The 23372-nt window shown below is 55.2% G+C and overlaps 1 protein-coding gene across 1 annotated transcript in view; it reads right to left on the bottom strand.

Annotated features, from left to right (window-relative positions):
• Positions 1–1097: 1097 nt before the first annotated feature.
• Positions 1098–23372, bottom strand: part of LOC133360086 (nucleoporin NUP188-like) — a 44272-nt gene continuing 21997 nt past the window's right edge. The window contains exons 20-39 of the mRNA XM_061578675.1: positions 22636–22725; positions 20491–20610; positions 19375–19544; positions 18913–18982; positions 17042–17109; positions 16218–16467; positions 15567–15644; positions 14222–14307; positions 13464–13612; positions 13100–13296; positions 11403–11624; positions 10814–10912; positions 10070–10231; positions 8853–8990; positions 8199–8273; positions 7064–7297; positions 6734–6865; positions 4738–4796; positions 2514–2643; positions 1098–1434 (exon numbers count right to left, since the gene is read on the bottom strand). Of these exons, the coding sequence (XP_061434659.1) occupies positions 1144–1434; positions 2514–2643; positions 4738–4796; positions 6734–6865; positions 7064–7297; positions 8199–8273; positions 8853–8990; positions 10070–10231; positions 10814–10912; positions 11403–11624; positions 13100–13296; positions 13464–13612; positions 14222–14307; positions 15567–15644; positions 16218–16467; positions 17042–17109; positions 18913–18982; positions 19375–19544; positions 20491–20610; positions 22636–22725 (2820 nt within the window). The 3' untranslated portion in view covers positions 1098–1143. The remainder of the gene's footprint in view (positions 1435–2513; positions 2644–4737; positions 4797–6733; positions 6866–7063; positions 7298–8198; positions 8274–8852; positions 8991–10069; positions 10232–10813; positions 10913–11402; positions 11625–13099; positions 13297–13463; positions 13613–14221; positions 14308–15566; positions 15645–16217; positions 16468–17041; positions 17110–18912; positions 18983–19374; positions 19545–20490; positions 20611–22635; positions 22726–23372) is intronic.

Raw genomic sequence — 23372 nt, forward strand, 5'->3', positions numbered from 1 at the left:
CTATTGTGCGCTGTACATGCGCACAATTGCTCTGTGGGGATTGAATTCACTCTACACGTGGCTATGCGGTCGGACGTGGGACAACATTGTGTGTGTACTGTTCGTTTACTGTGTGTGTGCACGGTGTGTGTGCACGGTGTGTGTCGGGTGTGTGTACTGTATGTACTGTGAGTGTGTACTGTGTCCTGTATGTACTGTTTGTATACTGTGTGTATTGTATGTGTGCTGTGTATACGGTGCGTGTGTACCGTGCGTGTACTGTGCATGTAAAGTGCATGTGTACTGTGAACTGTATGCGTGGGTCACGTGCGCGCTGTGGTACCGAGTGGTTCGCAATGGAATGATATGGGGGGGGGGGCTGTCTAATTAACCCTCCCACCCGGCCCCCCCCCAGCACCGGCGCGCTTGGGCACCTCCAGCCAGTGGGGCTGGAGGGGTTGCAGTTCCATCGCGTTCACTCGGCAGCTGCGCGCACACTGCGCTATGGCGAGATGTTAACTACCTCGCTTGGTGTGCAGGAGGTCGTGGATTCCATCCCGACCCTGACGCCTGCTGCTGTATATTTGGAGTTTGCATGTCTCTCTTTCTTTCTCCCCGTGGTTGCGTGGATTTTTTTCCTCCGGGTTCTCTGGTTTTTTCTCTTCGCATTTAGAATCAACGCGTGTAAAAGTAATTGCCTGCTATAAATTCCCACTTCGTTCAGCTATCATTTGTGTGGCCAGGTCGCTTCTGAGAAAGAGCTATACAGCTCAGTGGGCCTTACCTGGTAAAATAATGGTTTCGTTTAGTACTATGGGTCTCTTTGCGAATCTGTGGGTCTCTCTGCAAGTCTCTGGGGTCTCTATGCGAGCCATCGGTGCCTTGCCTAGGACCATCCAACCGCTGGAACTCCTTAGAACAAAATATAACTCTGTCCACGTAAGAAGCCTCCCTCTGTGTCCCTACGCGAGCGTACGGATTCCTGCGTGTCTATGGCAGCGGCGCGGGCATGGATGACATGGGTCCTGGTTCCAGGAATTAAAAGGGCTTGCCCCCCCCTCCCCCAGCCAACGCCCAAACGTCTCCCTCTCCGTGTAACCCGGTGCTTGGACGCCCCCCCCCCGCCGCCCCCGTGGCACCGCCCGCACGCTCAACAGCTCCCCTTCACCGCAGCACCCTCTTGAGGAAGAGGTCGACGAGGTCGTGGAAGGCGTGCTCCCACGCGTCCGCCACGCCGCCCGCCGCGCCGGCGGAGCGTGACGTCGCTCGCCCACCGCCGCTGCCGCCGCCGCCGCCGCCCTTGGCCTGTAGGGAGACCCCCGCCGAGGTGCCGCCTGCACCGCCTGTCGCCGCTCCTCCGCTGCCGCCGCCGGCGCCGCTTCCACCGCCGCCGGCGCCCGGCGACACGGGGCTGCCTCTGCGCACCCAGCGCAGCATTCCGTTCTGCAGCGCCTCCTGGCACGCCACCGCGGCGGAGTGATACGGGAGAGATGAGGGGAGGGGGGTCAACGCAGGTAAGAATAGATCAGAATCTTGATTTATCCTGAAGGAATCCGATGAGCTACGAAGCAAATTGAAAACTAATTTCTTTAGAACTGCTTTTTGTGTTTAGTTTGTATTCATGTCTGTTGAACTTCTTTCGCACCGTACGTAGCCAACCGTGCGAATCGGAGGTGCGAGGGAAGGACAACAAACTAAACACAAAAAGCAGTTCTCAAGAAATTCGTTTTCAATCTGATTTAAAAGTGCATAGCGCCCAGTGGTTTCCCAATGTTGAAAGGGAAGAGCGTTCCAGACGGTCGCAGAAGCGCATCTGAAAGCGCCGCGCGATGCAGCGGTGATGACCGGAGTGTCGCGTGATGGTGGTGTATGCTCCTTGACGAGATCAGCGAGGTGTTGTGGTTCATTTGTGGCACGCACTTTATGGTTAATGAGCGCGACCTGAAATACATTTGTTTGGCAACCGGAGGCCAATGCAGCTCAGCGAGCCATGGACGTTGTCCTTCCCCCCCTGTCTCCACTTAGCTCGGTTCGCTACATCAGGTGAGAAATAACGTCAACAAAGACAAAGACCCCACCACCCCCCGTATCGCCTTAAGACTGTTGGGGCAAGTGCTGTTAGCGAGCACGTATGAAGGCCGGCACGGCACACGAGGGAGGTGGGTTCTAAGCGCAGCGCGCTAACTGCAACACTACCCCACACTACGCACATACACACGCACATGCATACACACACACGCACATGCATACGCACGCACGCACATGCATACGCATGCACGCACGCACGCACACGCACATGCACGCACACGCGCGCACGCACATGCATGCACACGCGCACGCATACGCGCACGCATGCACACACACGCACATGCATGCACACGCACGTACATGCATGCACACGCACGCACATACACACGCACGCACATGCATACACACGCACATGCATACACACGCACGCACGCACACAATGCACACCCATGCACACGTGCACATACAAACAGAACCGGCGATAACAAAACAAATCCCCTCTTCACCAGCTCGGAGCTGAGCTCGCGCTTGATGCGCTGCTTGTCGCGGCAGGAGACGGTGCAGTGCTTGAGGTAGAGCATGGCCTGCGACATGAGCAGCGCCAGCGCATTCTCCATCACGAACACCAGCGTGGGCCTGGGGGCAACGCAAAGACAAAACGTCCCACAATGTGTAGCCTCTAGCAGAGGTCGCAAACGGGTTTGATTCCTTACCCGTACGTACCCGGCCGCACCAGGGTCGCAAATGGGTATCCGTACCCGGCCGGGTACGGGTACCCGTTCCCTACCCGTACCCGTACCCTACCCGAAATGAGTGACAAACGGTTACTCACCAGTGACTCACGGCCTACCCCTACCCGGCCGCACCAGGGTCGCAAACGGCTACCCGTACCCGGCCGGGTACGGGTAGCCGGGTATCGGGTAGGGTACGGGTATCGGGTACCCGGTTGCGACCTCTGGGATGAAGCCATGTTGTAGGCGCGGGTGGGTTGATTCTAGGAAACTTGAATTGTGAGAAGAGACAAGACGGTGACTCACCAGTGACTCACGGCCTACCCGTACCCGTACCCGGCCGGGTACGGGTAGCCGGGTATCGGGTAGGGTACGGGTATCGGGTACCCGGTTGCGACCTCTGGCCTCTAGCAAGACTATTGGGGGCAAGCGCTGGCGGCGAACAGCAGCGGCGCCCGCGAAGGCTGGCATGGCTACGCGTGGGGGTGGGTGGCCAGCGCCACGCCTGGCCGCCTTTGTCTCCCCCCAGTAGCGACGTTCACACACAACACTCGCCACTCGTTTCAGGCCGAGTCGAATTAGCGGAGTCCCAGGACCGGTTCAGATAATCGTCACCGGCGTTGGCCGTGTACGGCAACCGGTGGGCGGTCAACACCACGCCCGACTGCTTTTGTCTCCCAAGTGGCAATGTTTACACACCGCGCTAGGCACCCATTTGAGACGCACACAACATAAAGATCCCCCCCCAATGTAGCCTGCGACAGACTTTTGGGGCATGTGCTGTCAGCGGGTAGCAGCGCCGACGAAGGCTACACAAGAGAATTGGTGGCCGGCACCACGCCCGATTGCCTTCGTCTCACTGCACCAGGTACTCATTTGAGGCTGCATCGACCCACGGGTTCCGATATATATACGCCGCTGGTGTTGGCAGTGGCTGGGAATCAAACTCGCGTGAACAGATTGGCGGCGCAATGAGCTAACCACTACGCCAACGCTCCCCACGGACGCACACAGACCTCCCTTTGGCCTTATGCGCTCTGAAGAAGGGCCGTCGCCCGAAACGTCATCAATTATCTAATTTTTCCTTTCAAGGCCACAGTGTTATTGATGAATGTGTTGAGTTTTTTGTTATTTGTGCCATGGCCTTGCCAGACTGTTGGCGCAAATGCTGTTAAAGCCAGGTTGAAAAAACATTTCTTTGGAAATTATTTTTGTATTTTAGTTTGTTGTCCTTGCCTTCCGGTGAAAAATAAGTTCAATGTACATACATACGTTGGCAAGCACCTATTGTAGGCCGACACGGTGTGAGGTTTGGCCAGAACTACCGACGCACACCGCACCCCCCCCCCCCCCCCCCCCCATTCGAGCCATCGTCACCAGCCGTGTGACACTAGCAACGCAATTGAACACGAGCAATTATGGCCACTTACGTACGATTATGATAACAGCAAAGAGTCACGGGCGTTTTGTCTCGCCAATGAAAACAGGGTAATGGCATGTGAAGCTGTAATGTTGTAAATCTACTGCAAACAAGAATTTGTTGTTGTTGCTAAAACCATTATTTTGCCAGGAAAGGCCCACTCAGCTATAACAGCTCTCTTTCAGAAGCAACCTATCACAAATGAAAACTCAACGAAGTGGCTTAATCATCACGTGGAAATGTATTGCAACCAAATACTCTAAAATGAGTTGATTCTAAATGTGGAAGGAAAAAACAGAGAACACGGAGGAAAAAAATCCACATGACCACAAAGAGAGAGAGACACGCAAACTCCAAATATACAGCAGCAGGCGTCCGGGTCGGGATCGAACCCAGGACCTCCTGTAGACCAGGCGAGGTAGTTAACATCTCCTAGCCACTGTGATGATGATGAGAGAGATACGCAAACTCCAAATATACAGCAGCAGGCGTCCGGGTCGGGATCGAACCTATGACCTCCTGTATACCAGGCGAGGTAGTTAACATCTCATAGCCACCGTGGCGTCCAGCGATACTTACTTCAGAGCCTTCAAGTCACCGGCGTTTGTGTGCTTTGCGAGTTCCCTTTTCCCGTCGGCCTGCAGATCCAACATCGCTGGTTAGTCGCAGTGCTACGGGTGGCAGAGGTCAAGGGTTACAGGTCACCGCAGCAGGTTTATCGTTTGAAGGTAAGGGGAGGAGGAGGTGGAAATGAGGAAGAAAAGATCAAGTAAAGTATTGTGGTTAATGCAGACATGAATCCTCGTAAAAAGATTTCAGTTTTGTTGCCAGAAAAAAAAGGAAAAAACCCTATTATTATAACTTGCAGATGCTTCGGGACGGGGAAAAGGGTTAAGTGTGCATGGTTACGGCAGCGGTGGTGCTGATACTTGGATGGCGATCCACGGGTGGATGATCGCAAGAGATATTCTTGTGAATCTCAGAACGAAGCAGAGCCAACGCTGGTTTAATTTAGCGAACGCTTTTACAAAGAGCACCAGATACACGTGAAAAACAATAAATTAAGTGCGCATGTAGCATGTCGATGTTACGTGGGAGTGGCCGTCAGCCAACGTAACATAAGCCGACTGCGATCCTAGTTTCGGCTGATGGCAATATAAACATCCCCCCACTAGGGAGAATTCATGCATTTCAAAACATGATCAATTTCACTAACAGATTGCGATAGTAAATTTAGGTCTTTGGCATTGTAGGGTCAATTGTAGTAATTGTTGGTCACAGCTTAGTATGTATGTAAGTGTTGAACTTCTTTCACACCACCTTATGTAGCCAACCGTGCTAATCGGATGTGCGGGGGAAAGGATAACTCAACACAAAAGTACTTGTAAAGTAACGAGTTTTCAATCTATATGATTTGAAACTGCATAGCTCCCAGTGATTTCCTGTTGGAGGGAAGAGCGTTCCAGACGGCCGCAGAAGTGCATCTGAAAGCGCCGTGCGATGCAGTGACCGCCTTTGTTCGATGGTTAGTCAAAAGCCGCCGCTGCTGCGAGGGTGACCGGAATTTGCGTGATGGGTCATGCTCCCCGAGAAGATCAGTGAGGTATTGCGGTTCAACTGTGGCGAGCAATTTGTGTGCGATGAGGGTCATCTTAGACAGTATTCGTTCGGCTTTCTGGTGGATCATCGCGGAGCCGCGCTGAGATTCACCACAATGGATCGTCACGGTGCTTGGTGGACTGGCCACGCTGGATTTAATGGGATGGGGGGGGGGAGTCAAGGGTGAGAGGACGAGCCGTTGGGCGTGATGGTTTTAGTGCCGAGATTGTTTGATTTGTTACGCGGATGATGATAGTGGTTCCGCTTAGCCAGTTGCCCCGGTTAGATTTTACGCCGGAGGTCCTTGGGGTGATGCGTGAGCAGAAAGCGAGTGCCGGGGGTGCGCGCTTCAGGAATATTGCACAACAAACAAACGAGGCGTTTGACCCTCGTAAACGAAACGCACGGCGATAATACATACGTGACAGCGAAAGTATCCGAAGAAAGCTCGACACTTTAGTCTAACGACGACATAAACAAACAATCTCTGTGCCCCAATACTCCCGCCCCTCTCCTGCATAATAAATAGATGTTATCAATCGGCTTAACTTCGCGTTCCTATAGCTTATCCCCCCCCCCTACCTTGGCTCCTCCCCCCCTCTTACCCTATATAATCGCGTATCTCTATTAGCTATCTTCACTTACGACAGTGATTTTGGCTGTAACAGTTCCACCTGAAGACGGAAGCTTGTGGTGCCTCCGAAACGTCGTGATTTAATCTAGTTGTTTTTTCATTTAAATTATTATTTTCACCTACGTGACTTTACCGAAAAAACCAAAGAGTATAAACAGACACATGAATACAAATCAAGTGGGAACCGAGAGGCGGCAGAAAAAAAGGTTAGGTACAGGTGCAAGTAAGCGCTATGTTTGAGTCTAACAGCGACATAAACACACACACACACGCACGAGTAAGTAAAAGTCCCAGGACAGCGCAAACGTGTGGGAAGCAGTGACGGTGCTGGTGCTCGCCGACCTGCGCGGCGAGGCCCTGAGCGACGCTGATCGCGGAGAGGAGCGAGCCGAGCGAGGGGCTGGCGTCGGCGTCGCACGACGGAGCCACCAGGCTCAGCGAGAAGAGCGGCTCGTACTCCGACAGGTCCATCGTCTGCGCCACACGCACGAGCCGCGTCAGTCACGGCCACGACACCGCGCGTGCCACATCAATCAGACTCGCAACAATAAACCGCGCAAGCGACGCCGGTCACGGCGGCGACAAACCAACGGGACGACCGGCACGACGGGCCGCAATCGGCGAGTTTCACGACAAACCAACAAGCGGTGGGGGATGGTGCGGGGTCGTGACCTGGTCCAGCAGGATCTGGCAGACGTCGGGGCTGAATCGGCGCAGTGCGGCCAGCGTGGTGCCCAGGATGCGCAGCAGGCTCGCCTGGGCCAGGGCCACGCCGCCGGGGCCTCGCTCTGCCTCCTGGCCGACTTCGCCGGTGCCGCCGACGCCGCCGACGCCGACGCCCGTGCCGCAGCCGCCGCGACCACCGCCGTCCCGGCCGGGTGCCGCCGCCAGCCCCGCGCTTTTCGACTGCAGCGCACGAGGCATCGTCGCGTCAGGGGCGACATTGGTCGCGGTCACAGGCAACGACAATCCATTCATTCAACTCCCTCCCCGCCTTCGCTGGAACAGACTCCGTTGCAGCACACAGAGCAATCACCTTCACTCGAACCGGCAGCCTCTCTTACAACAACCCCCATCCCTCTTCTTCACTAGCCCAGCGTCATCCTGCACTGCCGCTACTCTCGAACCCCCTGCCGCCCCCAGCTACGACCAGGCCTCACTACACCTATCACTACCCCAACCACTCTCACTACCCCTATTACTAACCCCTATCACTACCCCTATCACTACCCCAACCCCTACCACTACCCCAACCCCTATCACTACCCCACCCCTATCACTACCGCAACACCTCCTTAACCGCTTCCACCTGTTCTCCTGTCACCATAACTGCACCACCACGGGGGGCGGTGGCGGCGACATTCCTTTGAGGGTTGCGGCTCTCACTTTCAACGTTGACCGCCAACCAAAGTTGCGCAATTTGCTGCTGCAGTTTGTGCATCAAGAGGGGTGACGCGTCCCGCCGCAACGGTGACAGTGAACCCCGCTGCAACTTCCCAAGATCTGCCGAGATGTGACGACACTGGGCGCAGTGCTCACCCTAACAGGCTGTGTTGTGGGTGGGTGGGGGCGGGGGGGTGGTGCGGCAGCCGCTCATGACCGCATGGTACGTTGCGGCGTTGCCAAGCACACCCGCCGCGAGCCGAGCTAACGAGCGGAAGGACAAAGCTGGGACGGAGGACGATGAAGAGGGAAGTCGTCGCTGGCGCGGAGAGAAAGAGTTGGGGGCAAAGGGAGCGACTCTGTCCGGCGCTAGCCCGGCGTTAGCCCGGCGCTAGCCCGGTGCTAGTGCGGCGGCACCACTCACCGCGAGGTACTGCTGCAGGAGCTTCTGGCTGTGCAGCAAGGCGGTGCACGTCTGGCATAGGGAGCAGAGCGCCACCTGCAGCAACACGGAAGGACGCGGACGCCGCCGTCAACAATCCAAGCACCGGCATTGGAACATTCTCTCTCGCCCGGCCGATGACGAATATTGTTTCGTAATCTTCCCCCACCCCCCAACCCAAAGGTCCCCCCACCACCCCCCCCGTGTGCTGTTGCCAGAGTGGCAGCGCCTATGAGGGCCGGACACACAGCACACGGCGCGGTGGGTGGCCAGCACCACGCCCGGCCGCATTTGTCTCCCTAGTGTTGGCCGTGAACGGGCATTGAACTCGGGTCACCGGGTTGGAAGCGCGGCGCGCGCTAACCACTGCACTACCGCTCCCCCCTCACCTCCCACCCACCTCTGTCCATGGGTCTCTATGCGAGTCTATGGGCCTCTGTGTAAGTCACTGGTTACCATCGACTCACTACGCTTGAAAACCCGGTTTAAACCACAGGCAGCGGCTGAAACCTGGATCTGAACCGAGGCTATTTTTCAGCGGTGCCAGCTCTTTGATGTGTGAGCCACTCGACCCCCGTCGTCAACACCTTGACGGCGGAGCTCGCCTGCACGGCAGGTCACCTGAACAGAGCTCACCTGCACGGAGTTCAGCAACAGCGGCAGGTGGAAGTGCCACTCCCTGGTGAAGTAGGCCAAGTGCAGGAGGAAGGCGACCGTCTTCTCCGCCTCCTCCAGGCAGGCCTGGCCCAGCACCCCCCGCACCGCCTGCAGGCTCTGGGAAAGGCGCAGCGGTGCGACACGCAGCCCAAGTCACAAACTCCGCTCTCCCCTTCTCTTCCCTGCCCTCCGCCCGAGTGAGACGCTGCCACCCGGCACGAGATTGTCACGGCATCGCACGGCGCTTGCGGACGCGATTCCGCGGCCGTCTGGAACGCTCTTCCTTCCGATATTAGGAAGCCACTGGCAGCTACGCACTTTTAAATCATACAGATCGAGGACTGCCTTTTTATGTTCCGTTTGTTGTCCTTCCCCCCGCACGTCCGATTAGCACGGTTGGCTACGTACGGCGGTGCGAAAGACGTTCAACACGTTCAGGCATCGTCGATACACCGATAAAATGTGGGAACATTTAAATGTATTTCACTTCGATTTAAAGCTTTCGTGACTGCAGGGATTCATCTTCTTGGTTCTTTCGGTAAAGTCCCGTAGACTGTCTACTCGACAGACCTGCTCTCCACCTGAGGACGGCTGCTTGCGTTGTGGCCGAAACGTCGTGAGAATTATTTTATTATGTTTTATTTTTATTATTTTATCATTTACATTCTACGTGACTTTACCGAAAGAATCAAGAAAATGTATTTCACTGTTGGCTATTGGAGAGAACAAAGCTTGGGGGGGCGGCGGGGGGCATCCTACCCATGAATTAGGGGACACCCCGAACCTGAACGTCCAGGTAACAATTCTAGATTTGAAGCTTTCGTGACTGCAAAGATTCATATTCTTAGGTTTTTTTCGGTTAAGTCACGTAAGTAAAACATCAAAATAAAAATAAAAATAAAAATCACGACGTTTCGGAGGCAACACAAGTCTCCGTCATCAGGTGGGACCGTCACAGCCGAATTAGCTGCATCAAGTGAAGCAATGATTCAAGATGTAATCCCTTATAAGCAAGTTGAAGGGAGGTGGAGAGGGGGGGGGGGGTTGGAGAGCTTATCAGACTGTGGTAGCCAATGAATGGAAACGTATCACCCTACTGGCGTGACGAACGCAGCTACGCAAGGCACTGGCGCGCCGCCAACGAGCGCCCGCACGCGTATCAAGAGGACGGCCGGTCAGCCGGCAGGGGTCGCGACCTGCAGGATGCGCTCCTGGTGGACGCCCAGGAAGTCGAGGGCCTGAGGCAGGGCGCTGTGACGCAGCTGCCTCAGGACGGCCTGCAGGACGGCCAGGCACAGGCAGTAGGCGCCTTGCCAGCTGGGCGCCTCGTGGCTCCTCCGCGGGGGTCCCCCAGCCTTCTGTACACCGTGCGTGACACGCACGCGGGAGACACACGCAGGGGTCAAACGTGGGACACGCACACGGGACATACAAGGGCACACACGGAAGTGACACACAGGACACACACGGGAGACACACACGGATAGGCACACACACGGGACACACAAGGGGCACGCATTGTTACACAAGGGACACACATGGGACACAGTCACACACAAGAGACACACACGGGACACACACACACGACACAGTCGCACGCGCAGGCACACGAAGCATGTGGGACAATCCGGCTCTACTGTCAGCTCATGTTTTTGTTTGCTGCGGTTGAACCCGATTCAAGAGCCGAATGGCTCACAGGGCTATACCACATAAATGAAACTGAAAAATGAAACTGAAGTGACCCATGTAGGATCAGTAACCGCTCAACAACAGCAGGGGTGGAAGGCATGAAGGTGGGCCGGGTTGGTGGTTAAGCAGGTAGGCGAAGTGGTCGAGTGAGTGCGTAGGCGAGTGTGTGGGCACAGCTGGGCTAGTTGGGCGACGGGTGTACGGGCGACACTCGGCAGGCGTGGGCGAGCACACGTCCGGACGGTGCTCACCTCGAGCGCGGCGAGGCCGTTGGCGTCCACCTGGTAGGTGCTCAGCAGGGGCAGGCACAGGCACTGCAGCACCCCGACCGCGGCCAGCGCCTGGGCGCCCTGCACACCGCGGCGCACAACGCACCGCTCGGCACCGGTGCCACCGGGACAAAGACAAAGCTACGCCGTGTAGCCTCTTAACGGACTCGTGGTTTCTTTTTGTTAACTGAACCCATTTTAACAGTCGCAAGAGAGGACACGCGGACGTGCAAGGAGGGTCACAGCACATATGGATCATCGCGTCCTCTGGGTCGGCTTCTCTCCCTAAACAGAGGTGGCTTGTTAATGTGTAGAGGGTTCATTAAGTAACCAAGGCGGGGGAGCGGCATGACAAAGATGACGAACAAAACCAACGGAGAAAGAAACGTGGGACCCACATCCGCGTGCCCTCCTTCTCGAATCAGCCGTCTTAGCGGATATACCGAGGGTTAAGTGAGTCCATCTGATGGGGCGGGCGCTGTCAGTAGCGAGTAGCACCTACTAAGGCCGGCACGGCACGCGATGGCGGTGGGAGACCAACACCACGGCCGCCTTTGTCTCCCTGTCATACCTCCGCGGTGGTGGAGAGCGCCAGCAGCCAGTGCAGCGCCGCCTCTGTGAAGTGGAGTTGGCACCGCCGCTGCAGGCTCCACTCGAGGGCAGCGCCCACGGCGGGCAGCAGCGCGCCCTCACGCACGCAGCTCAGGTACCCGCTGCCGCCGCCACCGCCGCCGCCCGTGCCCTCCTCCAGCAGGTAGAGCTCCTTGGCCAAGTGCAGCGCCACCACGCACACCTGCGGCAGGACGCGGCACGGGGCCCGGCACGCACGCCGAGAGTTTCGCCGCCGCCGCCGACACCAGAACGACTGTCTTACAAAAGAGATTCCTGCTACACCGCCGAGACCCGAGAAGAGCGAGCGGTGGCAGCAGCAGCAGCCGTGGCAGATGATGGGCGTGCATCCATCGCCTGTCTTGACGTGACCCGGTGGCTCAGAGGTCAGGGCACAGAGTCGGCACCGCTGAGATCTTGGGGTTCCTTCCGATATTGAGCTGTGTACTTTTAAATCATGTTGAAAACTCATTTCTTGAGAACTGCTTTTTGTGTTTAGTTTGTTGTCCTTCCCACGCACCTCCTATTAGAACGGCTGGCTACTTACGGTGCGAAAGAAGTTCAACATGCATACAATCCGTCTCTCAGCCACTGCCTGTGATTAATCCGGGTTGTCCAGCATTGATGCCTCTCACCAGAGAGACCTGGGCCTGTGTCTCTCACCACACGGACCTGGTCCTGTGTCTCTCACCACACAGACCTGGGCCTGTGTCTCTCACCAGATAGACCTGGGCCTGTGTCTCTCACCAGACAGACCTGGGCCTGTGCCTCTCACCAGACAGACCTGGGCCTGTGCCTCTCACCAGACAGACCTGGGCCTGTGTCTTTCACCAGACAGACCTGGGCCTGTGTCTCTCACCAGGCAGACCTGGGCCTGTGTCTCTCACCAGACAGACCTGGGCCTGCGTCTCTCACCACACGGACCTGGGCCTGTGTCTCTCACCACACAGACCTGGGCCTGTGTCTCTCACCAGACAGACCTGGGCCTGTGTCTCTCACCAGACAGAGCTGGGCCTGTGTCTCTCACCAGACAGAGCTGGGCCTGTGTCTCTCACCAGACAGACCTGGGCCTGTGTCTCTCACCAGACAGACCTGGGCCTGTGTCTCTCACCAGACGGACCTGGGCCTGTGTCTCTCACCAGACAGACCTGGGCCTGCGTCTCTCACCACACAGACCTGGGCCTGTGTCTCTCACCACACAGACCTGGGCCTGCGTCTCTCACCAGACAGACCTGGGCCTGTGTCTCTCACCACACAGACCTGGGCCTGCGTCTCTCACCAGACAGACCTGGGCCTGTGTCTCTCACCAGACAGACCTGGGCCTGCGTCTCTCACCACACAGACCTGGGCCTGTGTCTCTCACCACACAGACCTGGGCCTGCGTCTCTCACCACACAGACCTGGGCTTGTGTCTCTCACCACACAGACCTGGGCCTGCGTCTCTCACCAGACAGACCTGGGCCTGTGTCTCTCACCAGACAGACCTGGGCCTGCGTCTCTCACCAGACAGACCTGGGCCTGTGCCTCTCACCAGACAGACCTGGGCCTGTGTCTCTCACCAGACGGACCTGGGCCTGTGCCTCTAACCAGAGAGACATGGGCCTGTATCACTCGCTGCGTGGAGCGGCGAGTGTGGAATGACTGCCGTGTTGTCCTCACCCCGTCCCTGTCATCCCTGGCAGGGGCTGGAGCTGAATCCGTGTCCATGCTGTCGACTCCCAGGGTGCCGGCTTGTGGCGCCGCCGCCGCCGCCGCCCGCCACGAGCTCTGGCTCTGCTCCATGAGCGCCGTCACCTCCTGCCGCAGCGTCTCGCACACCAGCTGCACCAGCTGCTTGTGTCCGGGCAGAGTACCGGCTTCAGAGGGGGGGGGAACGTGGATAGGCGACGCGGTTACCACCGTCGCCATTACCGCCACCAGCACCGTGACCATCATCGCTTCAGCGGCCGTCTGGAACGTTACCGTCACCCCACTATGATCAACACGCGCGCGTGGACAAAACAACGGCACGGCGGCTTCCAACCTCGGAGGCGCCTCTGCTGCAGAACGAGCATCACGGCCGCGAGGAGCCGCGCTTTGATCTTCTCGGCGAGGCGCCGCTCCGTTGCCTGCTGCAGCCGTCGCAGCACGTCCAGCAGCTCCGGCAGCACGTCCTGGCCGCCCGGCAGAGCGCTGGCGCCGCGGGGGAACACGCAACGGTGCAAGCGGGAGGGCGTGAGAACAGATAGCGGAGAAAAAAAACGCCGGCGGGACACAGGGCTGGTTCCGTGTCACCCCGGGCAGTTCTGTCTCATCCCCGCGCACGCAAATTTGCTGCGAGGTCGACGAGGGGCGGCTCACAAGTCACAGACGCCGAATCGGCACCGCTCACATGCTGGGTCTCCCATCTCGGCAGCCGCCCGTGAAAGTGAGTTGATGTACATGTGTGTTTGTGTCGAACTTCTTTCGCGCCACCGTGCGTAGCCAACCGTGCTAAATCGAGGTGTGGGGGAAGGACAACAAACTGAACACTGCATGCAGTTCTAAAGAAATGAGTTAGTCAATCTAGACGATGATGTAAAAGTGCACAGCTCCCAGTGGCTTCCTAATAGCGGAAAGAAGAGCGTTCCAGACGGCCGCAGAAGCGCATCTGAAAGCACTCGAAGCAGTGACCGCCACCTTTGTTCGATGGCTCAGCCAAAATAGCCGCTGCTACGAAGATGAGCGCCATGATTGTGGGATGATTTGAAAGTGTTGTAGCTGTGCATGTCCGTGTGTGTTCGCGTGCATTCGCGTGCGTACCTGCCCCAATGCCGCAGCAGAACACACAGAGTGGTAGACAGCATGGCCATGAGGTGCATGCACAGCCGACTGCACTCCACCTTCACCTGTGAGGGACAGCACACGCAGGGGGACACACAGAGGACAGACGAGGAGACGTTAGAATACATCGGGGCACGCGGGGGATACGCATGGGAGACACTTGGTGCCACGCGGGGACACAGGAGGACAGACGTGGACACACGGGCACACACATGGACCCATGAGTACATACACAAGGACCCACTGACACACACGAGGATACATGGGGACACATGGGGGACATGGGAATACATGAATTAGCATGAAAACGCATACAGACCCACAGAGATATACAGTGACTCAGAGGGATAGACTTATGAAGGCTGGCACTGCACGCGAGGGGGTGGATGTCCAACACAATGCCTGACCGCCTTTGCCTCCCTAGTGGCGATGTTCACTACACACCGCACCAGGTACTTATTTGAGGCTGGGTCCAGCTAGGGGAGGCCCAGGACCGGTTCAGATAATCGTCACTGGTGTTGACTGTGGGCGGGAATCGAACTCAGTTCGCTGGGTTTGTAGCACAGCGTGCTAACCGCCGCACTACCGCTACAGGACACACACGCACACATGACCTCACACAGTCAGGACATGAAGAAAAATAATACAACTCTTTTTTGTTATTTTACCAGGTAAGGTCCAATGAGCTGTGTAACTCTTTCTCAGAAGCGACCTGGTCACAAGAAATGACAGCTCAATGAAGTGGCCTATCATGTGGACATTTTCAGCAGCCAAATCATCTAAAGGCATGATTCTAACCGTGGAGGGGAAAACCGAAGCACCCGGAGAAAAATCCACGCGACCACGGGGAGAGAGACACGCAAACCTCCAAATAAACAACAGGCGTTAAAGGATTCATCTTCTTGGTTCTTTCGGTAAAGTTACGTAGAAGGGAAGTAATAAAACAGGTCTGTCGGAAAGACAGCGTCTGAAATAATTTCAGACGCTGTCTTTCCGACAGACCTGTTCTTCACCTGAGGATGGCTGCTTGCGTTGTGGCCGAAACGTCGTGAGAATTATTTTATTATGTTTTATTTTTATTATTTTATTGTTTCCCTTCTACGTGACTTTACCGAAAGAACCAAGAAGATGAATCGCTGCAGTCACGAAAGCTTTAAATCGAAATTTAGGCGTTAAAGGGTCGGGATCGAACCCAGGACCTCCCGTAAACCAGGTGGGGTAGTTAACATCTTGGCACCGCGGCCGGTGGGGATGGGGGGTGCGGGGGGCAGAGGGGGTGGGGAGGGGGGAAAAGAGGGGGGAGGGGGGGGGGGACTACTCTTACCAGGACGCTGAGCCCCGCCAGGACGTCCTGCATGACGGTGGCCCGGGTCTCGTCGTCGTCCAGGAAGAGAATGTTCCCCTGCAGCGACACGCACGGCGCGTGAGCACGGCACGGCTCGGGCGCGCTCACACGCTCGCTCAGTCACTCACAGGCTCACTCACCCTGCTTGCTCACTTACTCAGCGACTCAATCGCTCATTCACTCGTTTCAGTCGACCGCTCACTCGCGTGTTCACTTGGTCACGAAATACATGCACTCGCCCTCTCGCTCATTTTCTGCGCGTACATTCACTGGCTAACTCACCCATCAACCGGCCCACTCACTCACCCATCTACCGATCCATTTATTGACCAACCCGCCTATTTACTAACTTGCCCTCCCACCCACCCATTCACTTACTCACCCACCCATTCACTTACTCACCCACCCATTCACTTTCCCACCAGCCCAGCTAACCGCTCACTCACTCACTGCCCCACTGACCCCATATAAATGCTCACCAAGATACAATTCAACTGCAAAACAATAATAATCCGAACAATATCACTCGCGCGCAACACAGGACCAGCACGGGGGAGGCGACGGCCTATGTGATTGCAGCGTCCCTATGTGACCGCTCGCGCACCCGCGTGACCGCTGGCACGGACGTACGTGATTGGTGGCGAGGATGAGCAGGGTCCTCCACGCCTCCACCAGGTTGGTTCCGTCTTCTGCGGCCTCCGGCGCCGCCGCGTAGCCGGCGCCGCCGCCACCGCCGCCAACGTCCTGGTCCCCGTCGCCGAGCTGCGCGCGCGACGCCAGGCGGCACGCCAGCCCGCGCACGTAGCCCGACCAGTAGCGGTAACGGCCGCCCTCATTCAGCCTCCGCAGCACCAGCACCAGCGACGGGTCCAGAGAGCCACTGGAACGGGGGGCCGGGGGGGGGGGAGGTGGCGGAAGTAGCGGCAGGGGCATCAGCGTGGCCGCATGCAGCCAAACGTCGCTGCGGTCGCATCTTTGCCAAAATGTGTAACTGTGGAATATTTGGAAACGCCGCTTCTCCCCGATTTAAATCCGGATGATGCGACCGGCGTCGTGACATCGGAATCAATTCCGATGTCTCGTGCAGCAGCGCGACCCCCTTTGTGACAGACGAACGGCCCACGTAAGCGGATATTGTAGAACTACCTCCCTAACGTCGTCAGGTGCCGCCTTCTGGTCCACAGACAGAGAGTAACGTTGGGCCCATGACACACCAAACCAAACATTGAAATTTCTCACAGCTGGAATTTGGCCAAATGGAAGTGCGGAACCAAATTTAATTCATAGCTCGGGGCGAGCAGCGACATCACCACAAGTACGTGTGGTTAATGCAGACTTGATTCCTTGCTAAAGGTATTTGAACATCCCATACGAGTAATCTCGTCTGGGCCCGGACAGCCGTTGGTGGGGTTTGCATGGGGGACGCGGAGCGGACGCAGCGCGGGGAGTCTCACCTGACGACGTAGAACACCTCCAGGGAGATGATCTTGAGGATGAAGGCGCACGCTTCGAGCGTGCTGACCTGACGAGGAGAGGGGCGGCACAGGGCGACACCGCCGGACGTCACTCGCGGTTCACAGCAAGGCAAGGACTCTTCAACTTTCATCTCGATTTGAAGCTTTCGTGACTGCAGGAGTCCATAACTCTTTGGCTCTTTCGGTAAAGTCACGTGGGTAGCAACACAAGTGTCCGTCATCAGGTAGGAAAGCGTGGTCTGCTGCTGAGGCAGACTGGGCGCCCGAAACGTCGTGAGCTTCAACTAAACTTAACCTTTTTATTTTACCAGGTAAGGCTCCCACTGCTAGTGATGACGACGGTGGTGGTGATGATGGTCTTGATATCGTTCCAAGTGTATTTTGTTTAACCTAAGCTCAACTATATTCTTGGTTCTTTCGGTAAAGTCACGTAGAAGGGAAACAATAAAATAATAATATAAAACAATAACATTCTCACGACATGTCAATCATCATCAGGTGTGAAATCCACACCTCGTGATGGATTTCACACCTGATGATGATTGCTTGTGTTGCAGTCGAAATGGCATGAGAATTGTATTGTTTTAGATTTTTATTATTTTATTGTTTCCCTTCTACGTGACTTTACCGAAAGAACCAAAAATATGAATCCCTGCAGTCACGAAAGATTTAAATCAAAATCTAAGCTCAACTTTCAAAACTAAACTTTTTATTTTACCAGGTAAGGCTCCCACTGAGCTATCACATAGCTCCTTTTCAGTGGCCACAATTGATGGCTCAACAAGGAAGCTTGTGATCATCACGTGAAAATGTACACCAGCCGAATACTCTGAAATGCGTCATGTTGATCTGAACTGTGGAGGAGAAAAAAAAAACCAGGAGGACCCGGAGAAAATCCACGCAGAGAAAAAATCCACAGGTGTTGCTAGTTTGTTCAAACGATGAGGCCTTGGTTATGTATGTGTGTATGTATGTGTGTATGTATGAGTGTATGTGTGTATTTATGTGTGTATGTATGTGTGTGTGTATCTATGCCTGTATGTATGTGTGTATCTATGTGTGTATCTATGTGTGTATGTATGTGTGTATCTATGTGTGTATGTATGTGTGTATCTATGTGTGTATGTATGTGTGTATGTATGAGTGTATGTGTGTATGTATGTATGTGTGTATGTATGTGTGTATGTATGAGTGTATGTGTGTATTTATGTGTGTATGCATGTGTGTGTGTATCTATGTGTGTATGTATGTGTGTATCTATGTGTGTATCTATGTGTGTATGTATGTGTGTATCTGTGTGTGTATGTATGTGTGTATCTATGTGTGTATGTATGTGTGTATCTATGTGTGTATGTATGTGTGTATGTATGTATGTGTGTATCTATGTGTGTATGTATGTGTGTATCTGTGTGTATCTACGTGTGTTTGTATGTTCTTCTTTTTCCCCCGCGCGTAGCCAACCGCGCTAATCAGAGGTGCGGGCGAAAGACAACAAACTAAACACAAAAAGCAGTTCTAAAGAAATTAGTTTGTCAACCTAGATCAAGGGTGGGGAATGTCCGGCCTGCGGGCCGCAAAAAGCCCACAAAATAATTGTCTGACCCTGCCAAGGCAAACGCACGACTCGAAATTCAATAAATATAGGAGCTTTTTTCATAGCAACGAAAATTGAATTTTGCATGGCCCGCGAATGATGTTATAAATATCCAAATGGCCCTTGGCAGAAAAAAGGTTCCCCACCCCTGATCTAGATGATTTAAAAGTGGCTTCCTAATATCGGAAGGAAGAGAGCGTTCCAGACAGCTGCAGAAGCGCATCTGAAAGCGCCGCGCGATGCGGTGAACGTGTACCTCGATGTCGGTGGATATTGGCAGGAAGTCGCTGAACAGGGGATAGGTGAGGTTCTCCCAAAAGTCCTTCCTGAAAGAAATAAAAACCAGCGGACAACGCTATGACACACAAACTGCGTTGCCGGTGCTATTGGGTCGGCAAGCTTCACAGGTATGATGGGCAAGCGGGTGGTTGCATACCGTGTCAACCCATCACGGTTTAGCCCGTATTCTTGTGCAGGGAAATTGAGTTTTCAGGTCCATATGGCCGTACAGCCATTTCAATACGGACAAAAATATACTTTTTTGTCTATTTGTTTGCGTTTCTCCCTTGCGATGGGACTTGGTAGGATGAACGCTGAGATTAATAAGGGGGCACGGGGTGACCGATAAGCACTGAATTGGTCTGCGATAAGGTCGAAGCACTGAGAAGGGGTTTGACAGGTTTGTGGTTGTCGAGTAGATGGGTGGGTGGCGCCCCACCTGCTTCTCAGGATGGTCATGGCGCTCTGCCGACGGTCCTGCCACAGCGCGTACACGAAGGCCACGGCGGTGCGGTGGAGCAGCGGGGGACAGGAGGGCGCCCCAGGGCCTTCCACACACACCAACTCCAGCACCACGGGCAGGCAGCTGCCATTGCCCAGCGCCAGCTCCTGCTGGGTAGCCGACGCACACAAAGACAAAGATCCGCCGTACACACATACACTCATACATACAAACATACACTCATACATACATACACACATACTTACACACAGATACACACATACATACACACGTAGATACACACACACATACACTCATACATACACACATACATACACACGTAGATACACATGCATACACACATAAATACACACATACACTCATACATACACACATACATACACACATACACTCATACATAACACATACACTCATACACACACAGATACACACATACATACACACATACACACATACATACACACATACACACACTCATACATACATAGATACACACATACTTACACACAGATACACACATACATACACACGTAGACACACACATACATACACACATAAATACACACATACACTCATACATACACACATAAATACACACATACACTCATACATACATACACACATACACTCATACATACACACATACACTCATACATACACACATACATACATACACACATAAATACACACGTAGATACACATATACATACACACATATACATAGATACACTACATACATACACAAAGATAAAGATCCCCCATATAGCCTTAACAGACTGTAAGGGCAAGTGCTGTTAGCGAGCACCTATGAAGGCCGGAACGGTACACGAGGGGGTGGGTGGCTAGCACCACGCCCGACCGCCTTTGTCTCCCCAGTGGCGATGTTTAGACACCGCACCAGGTACTAATTTCAGGCTGAGTCGACCTAGGCGAGGCCCAGGACCGTGAGCGGGAACCGAACTTGGGTTGCCGGGTTCGTCGCGCAGCGCGCTAACTGCTCCCCATTATACACACACGCACATATGATACACACGCATGTGTGCGTGTATGTATTTATGTATGTGTGCATGTGTGCGTGCGTCCGTTTCTCACCTTGGAGCCGCTATCCGCGCCGCTCTCCGGCTGCAGGTCCAGGAAGAGCTCGATGAGGCCGGGCTGGGTCTCCACGGCAACCGTCAGGAACTCCAGGATCATCACCTTGATTCTCATATCCTGGGCACACGGCGGACAACACGTAGTGAGTGGACGCACCGAACAACACGTGGTGAGTGGGCACGCAGTGTGACACGTGGTGAGTGGGCACACAGTGTAACACGTGGTGAGTGGGCACACAGTGTGACACGTGGTGAGTGGGTACACAGTGTGACACGTGGTGAGTGGGCACACAGTGTAACACGTGGTGAGTGGGCACACAGTGTGACACGTGGTGAGTGGGTACACAGTGTGACACGTGGTGAGTGGGCACACAGTGTGACACGTTGTGAGTGGGCACACAGTGTGACGCGTGGTGAGTGGGCACACAGTGTGACACGTGGTGAGTGGGCACATAGTGTGACGCGTGGCGAGTGGGTACACAGTGTGACACGTGGTGAGTGGGCACACAGTGTGACGCGTGGTGAGTGGGCACACAGTGTGACGCGTGGTGAGTGGGTACACAGTGTGACGCGTGGTGAGTGGGCACACAGTGTGACGCGTGGTGAGTGGGTACACAGTGTGACACGTGGTGAGTGGGCACACAGTGTGACGCGTGGTGAGTGGGTACACAGTGTGACACGTGGTGAGTGGGTACACAGTGTGACACGTGGTGAGTGGGTACACAGTGTGACACGTGGTGAGTGGGTACACAGTGTGACACGTGGTGAGTGAGCACGCAGTGTGACACGTGGTGAGTGGGTACACAATGTGACACGTGGTGAGTGGGTACACAGTGTGACGCGTGGTGAGTGGGCACACAGTGTGACGCGTGGTGAGTGGGCACACAGTGTGACGCGTGGTGAGTGGGTACACAGTGTGACACGTGGTGAGTGGGTACACAGTGTGACACGTGGTGAGTGGGCACACAGTGTGACGCGTGGTGAGTGGGTACACAGTGTGACACGTGGTGAGTGGGTACACAGTGTGACGCGTGGTGAGTGGGCACACAGTGTGACACGTGGTGAGTGGGTACACAGTGTGACACGTGGTGAGTGGGTACACAGTGTGACGCGTAGTGAGTGGGCACACAGTGTGACACGTGGTGAGTGGGTACACAGTGTGACACGTGGTGAGTGGGCACACAGTGTGACGCGTGGTGAGTGGGCACACAGTGTGACGCGTGGTGAGTGGGTACACAGTGTGACACGTGGTGAGTGGGTACACAGTGTGACGCGTGGTGAGTGGGCACACAGTGTGACGCGTGGTGAGTGGGTACACAGTGTGACGCGTGGTGAGTGGGTACACAGTGTGACACGTGGTGAGTGGGTACACAGTGTGACACGTGGTGAGTGGGTACACAGTGTGACGCGTGGTGAGTGGGTACACAGTGTGACGCGTGGTGAGTGGGCACACAGTGTGACACGTGGTGAGTGGGTACACAGTGTGACGCGTGGTGAGTGGGCACACAGTGTGACACGTGGTGAGTGGGCACACAGTGTGACACGTGGTGAGTGGGTACACAGTGTGACGCGTGGTGAGTGGGCACACAGTGTGACACGTGGTGAGTGGGTACACAGTGTGACACGTGGTGAGTGGGCACACAGTGTGATGCGTGGTGAGTGGGTACACAGTGTGACACGTGGTGAGTGGGTACACAGTGTGACGCGTGGTGAGTGGGTTCACAGTGTGACACGTGGTGAGTGGGCAACACGTGGTGAGTGGGCACACAGTGTGACACGTGGTGAGTGGGTGCACAGTGTGACGCGTGGTGAGTGGGCACACAGTGTGACACGTGGTGAGTGGGCACACAGTGTGACGCGTGGTGAGTGGGCACACAGTGTGACGTGTGGTGAGTGGGTACACAGTGTGACGCGTGGTGAGTGGGTACACAGTGTGACACGTGGTGAGTGGGCACACAGTGTGACACGTGGTGAGTGGGCACAGTGTGACACGTGGTGAGTGGGTACACAGTGTGACACGTGGTGAGTGGGCACACAGTGTGACACGTGGTGAGTGGGCAACACGTGGTGAGTGGGCACGCAGAGCGACACGTGGTGAGTGGACACGCGGGGACTCTGAGGGCTGTTTGTGAGGAGCCTGCACCTCGGTGGGTGATCGCAGGCGGCCGATAAAGGCGTCCCGTATGGCCGGCGCATCTCCGCCGAGACAGCCGTACACCGACATGGGCGCCACCTGCCGGCACAAGCCGCCCGTCACTCACACGGCACGCGCCACAAGGACAAAGATCCCCCATACGGCCTCTAGAAGACTGCTGGGGCAAGTGCTGTTAGCGAGTAGCAATTACGAAGGCCGGCACGGTGCACGAGGGGGTGTGTGGCCAGCATCGCGCCCCATCACCTTTGTCTCCCAAGTGGTGATGTTAACACACTGCAACTGATTCTCATTTGAGGCTGAGTCGACCTACGGGAGGCCCAGGACCGGTTCAGATAAATGTCCATGAGCGGGAATGGAACACGATTAGCCAGGTTCGTAGCGCCGCGCGCTAACCGCTGTGGCACCGCTCCCCGCAGCGCCAGCACGTGTTGCACAAACATGTGCCAAAGAACCAGCGCCATCATCGGTTGTTAAAACAACAGTTAACGGATTTAATTTCACTGAATTCACACACGTTAATAATTGCCAACATCAACCCGAGAAAAAAAATTCACAATCTGTAACAACTTTATTTAGATTCTGGGAATGCAATTGCCAATAAAACCCACAAGGTCGAAACCGATCCAGAGTTACGCAAACTTAAACAAATGCTGCTAGAGAATAATGATGCGGGAAGCTGATGGACATATTTTTGTTCACGTGTGTTTACGATTCCTTTGACCGCT

The sequence above is a fragment of the Lethenteron reissneri genome, chromosome 67, assembly GCF_015708825.2.
Source record: "Lethenteron reissneri isolate LAM-NWPU_2019-01 chromosome 67, ASM1570882v1, whole genome shotgun sequence".
NCBI classification, from domain to species: domain Eukaryota; kingdom Metazoa; phylum Chordata; class Hyperoartia; order Petromyzontiformes; family Petromyzontidae; genus Lethenteron; species Lethenteron reissneri.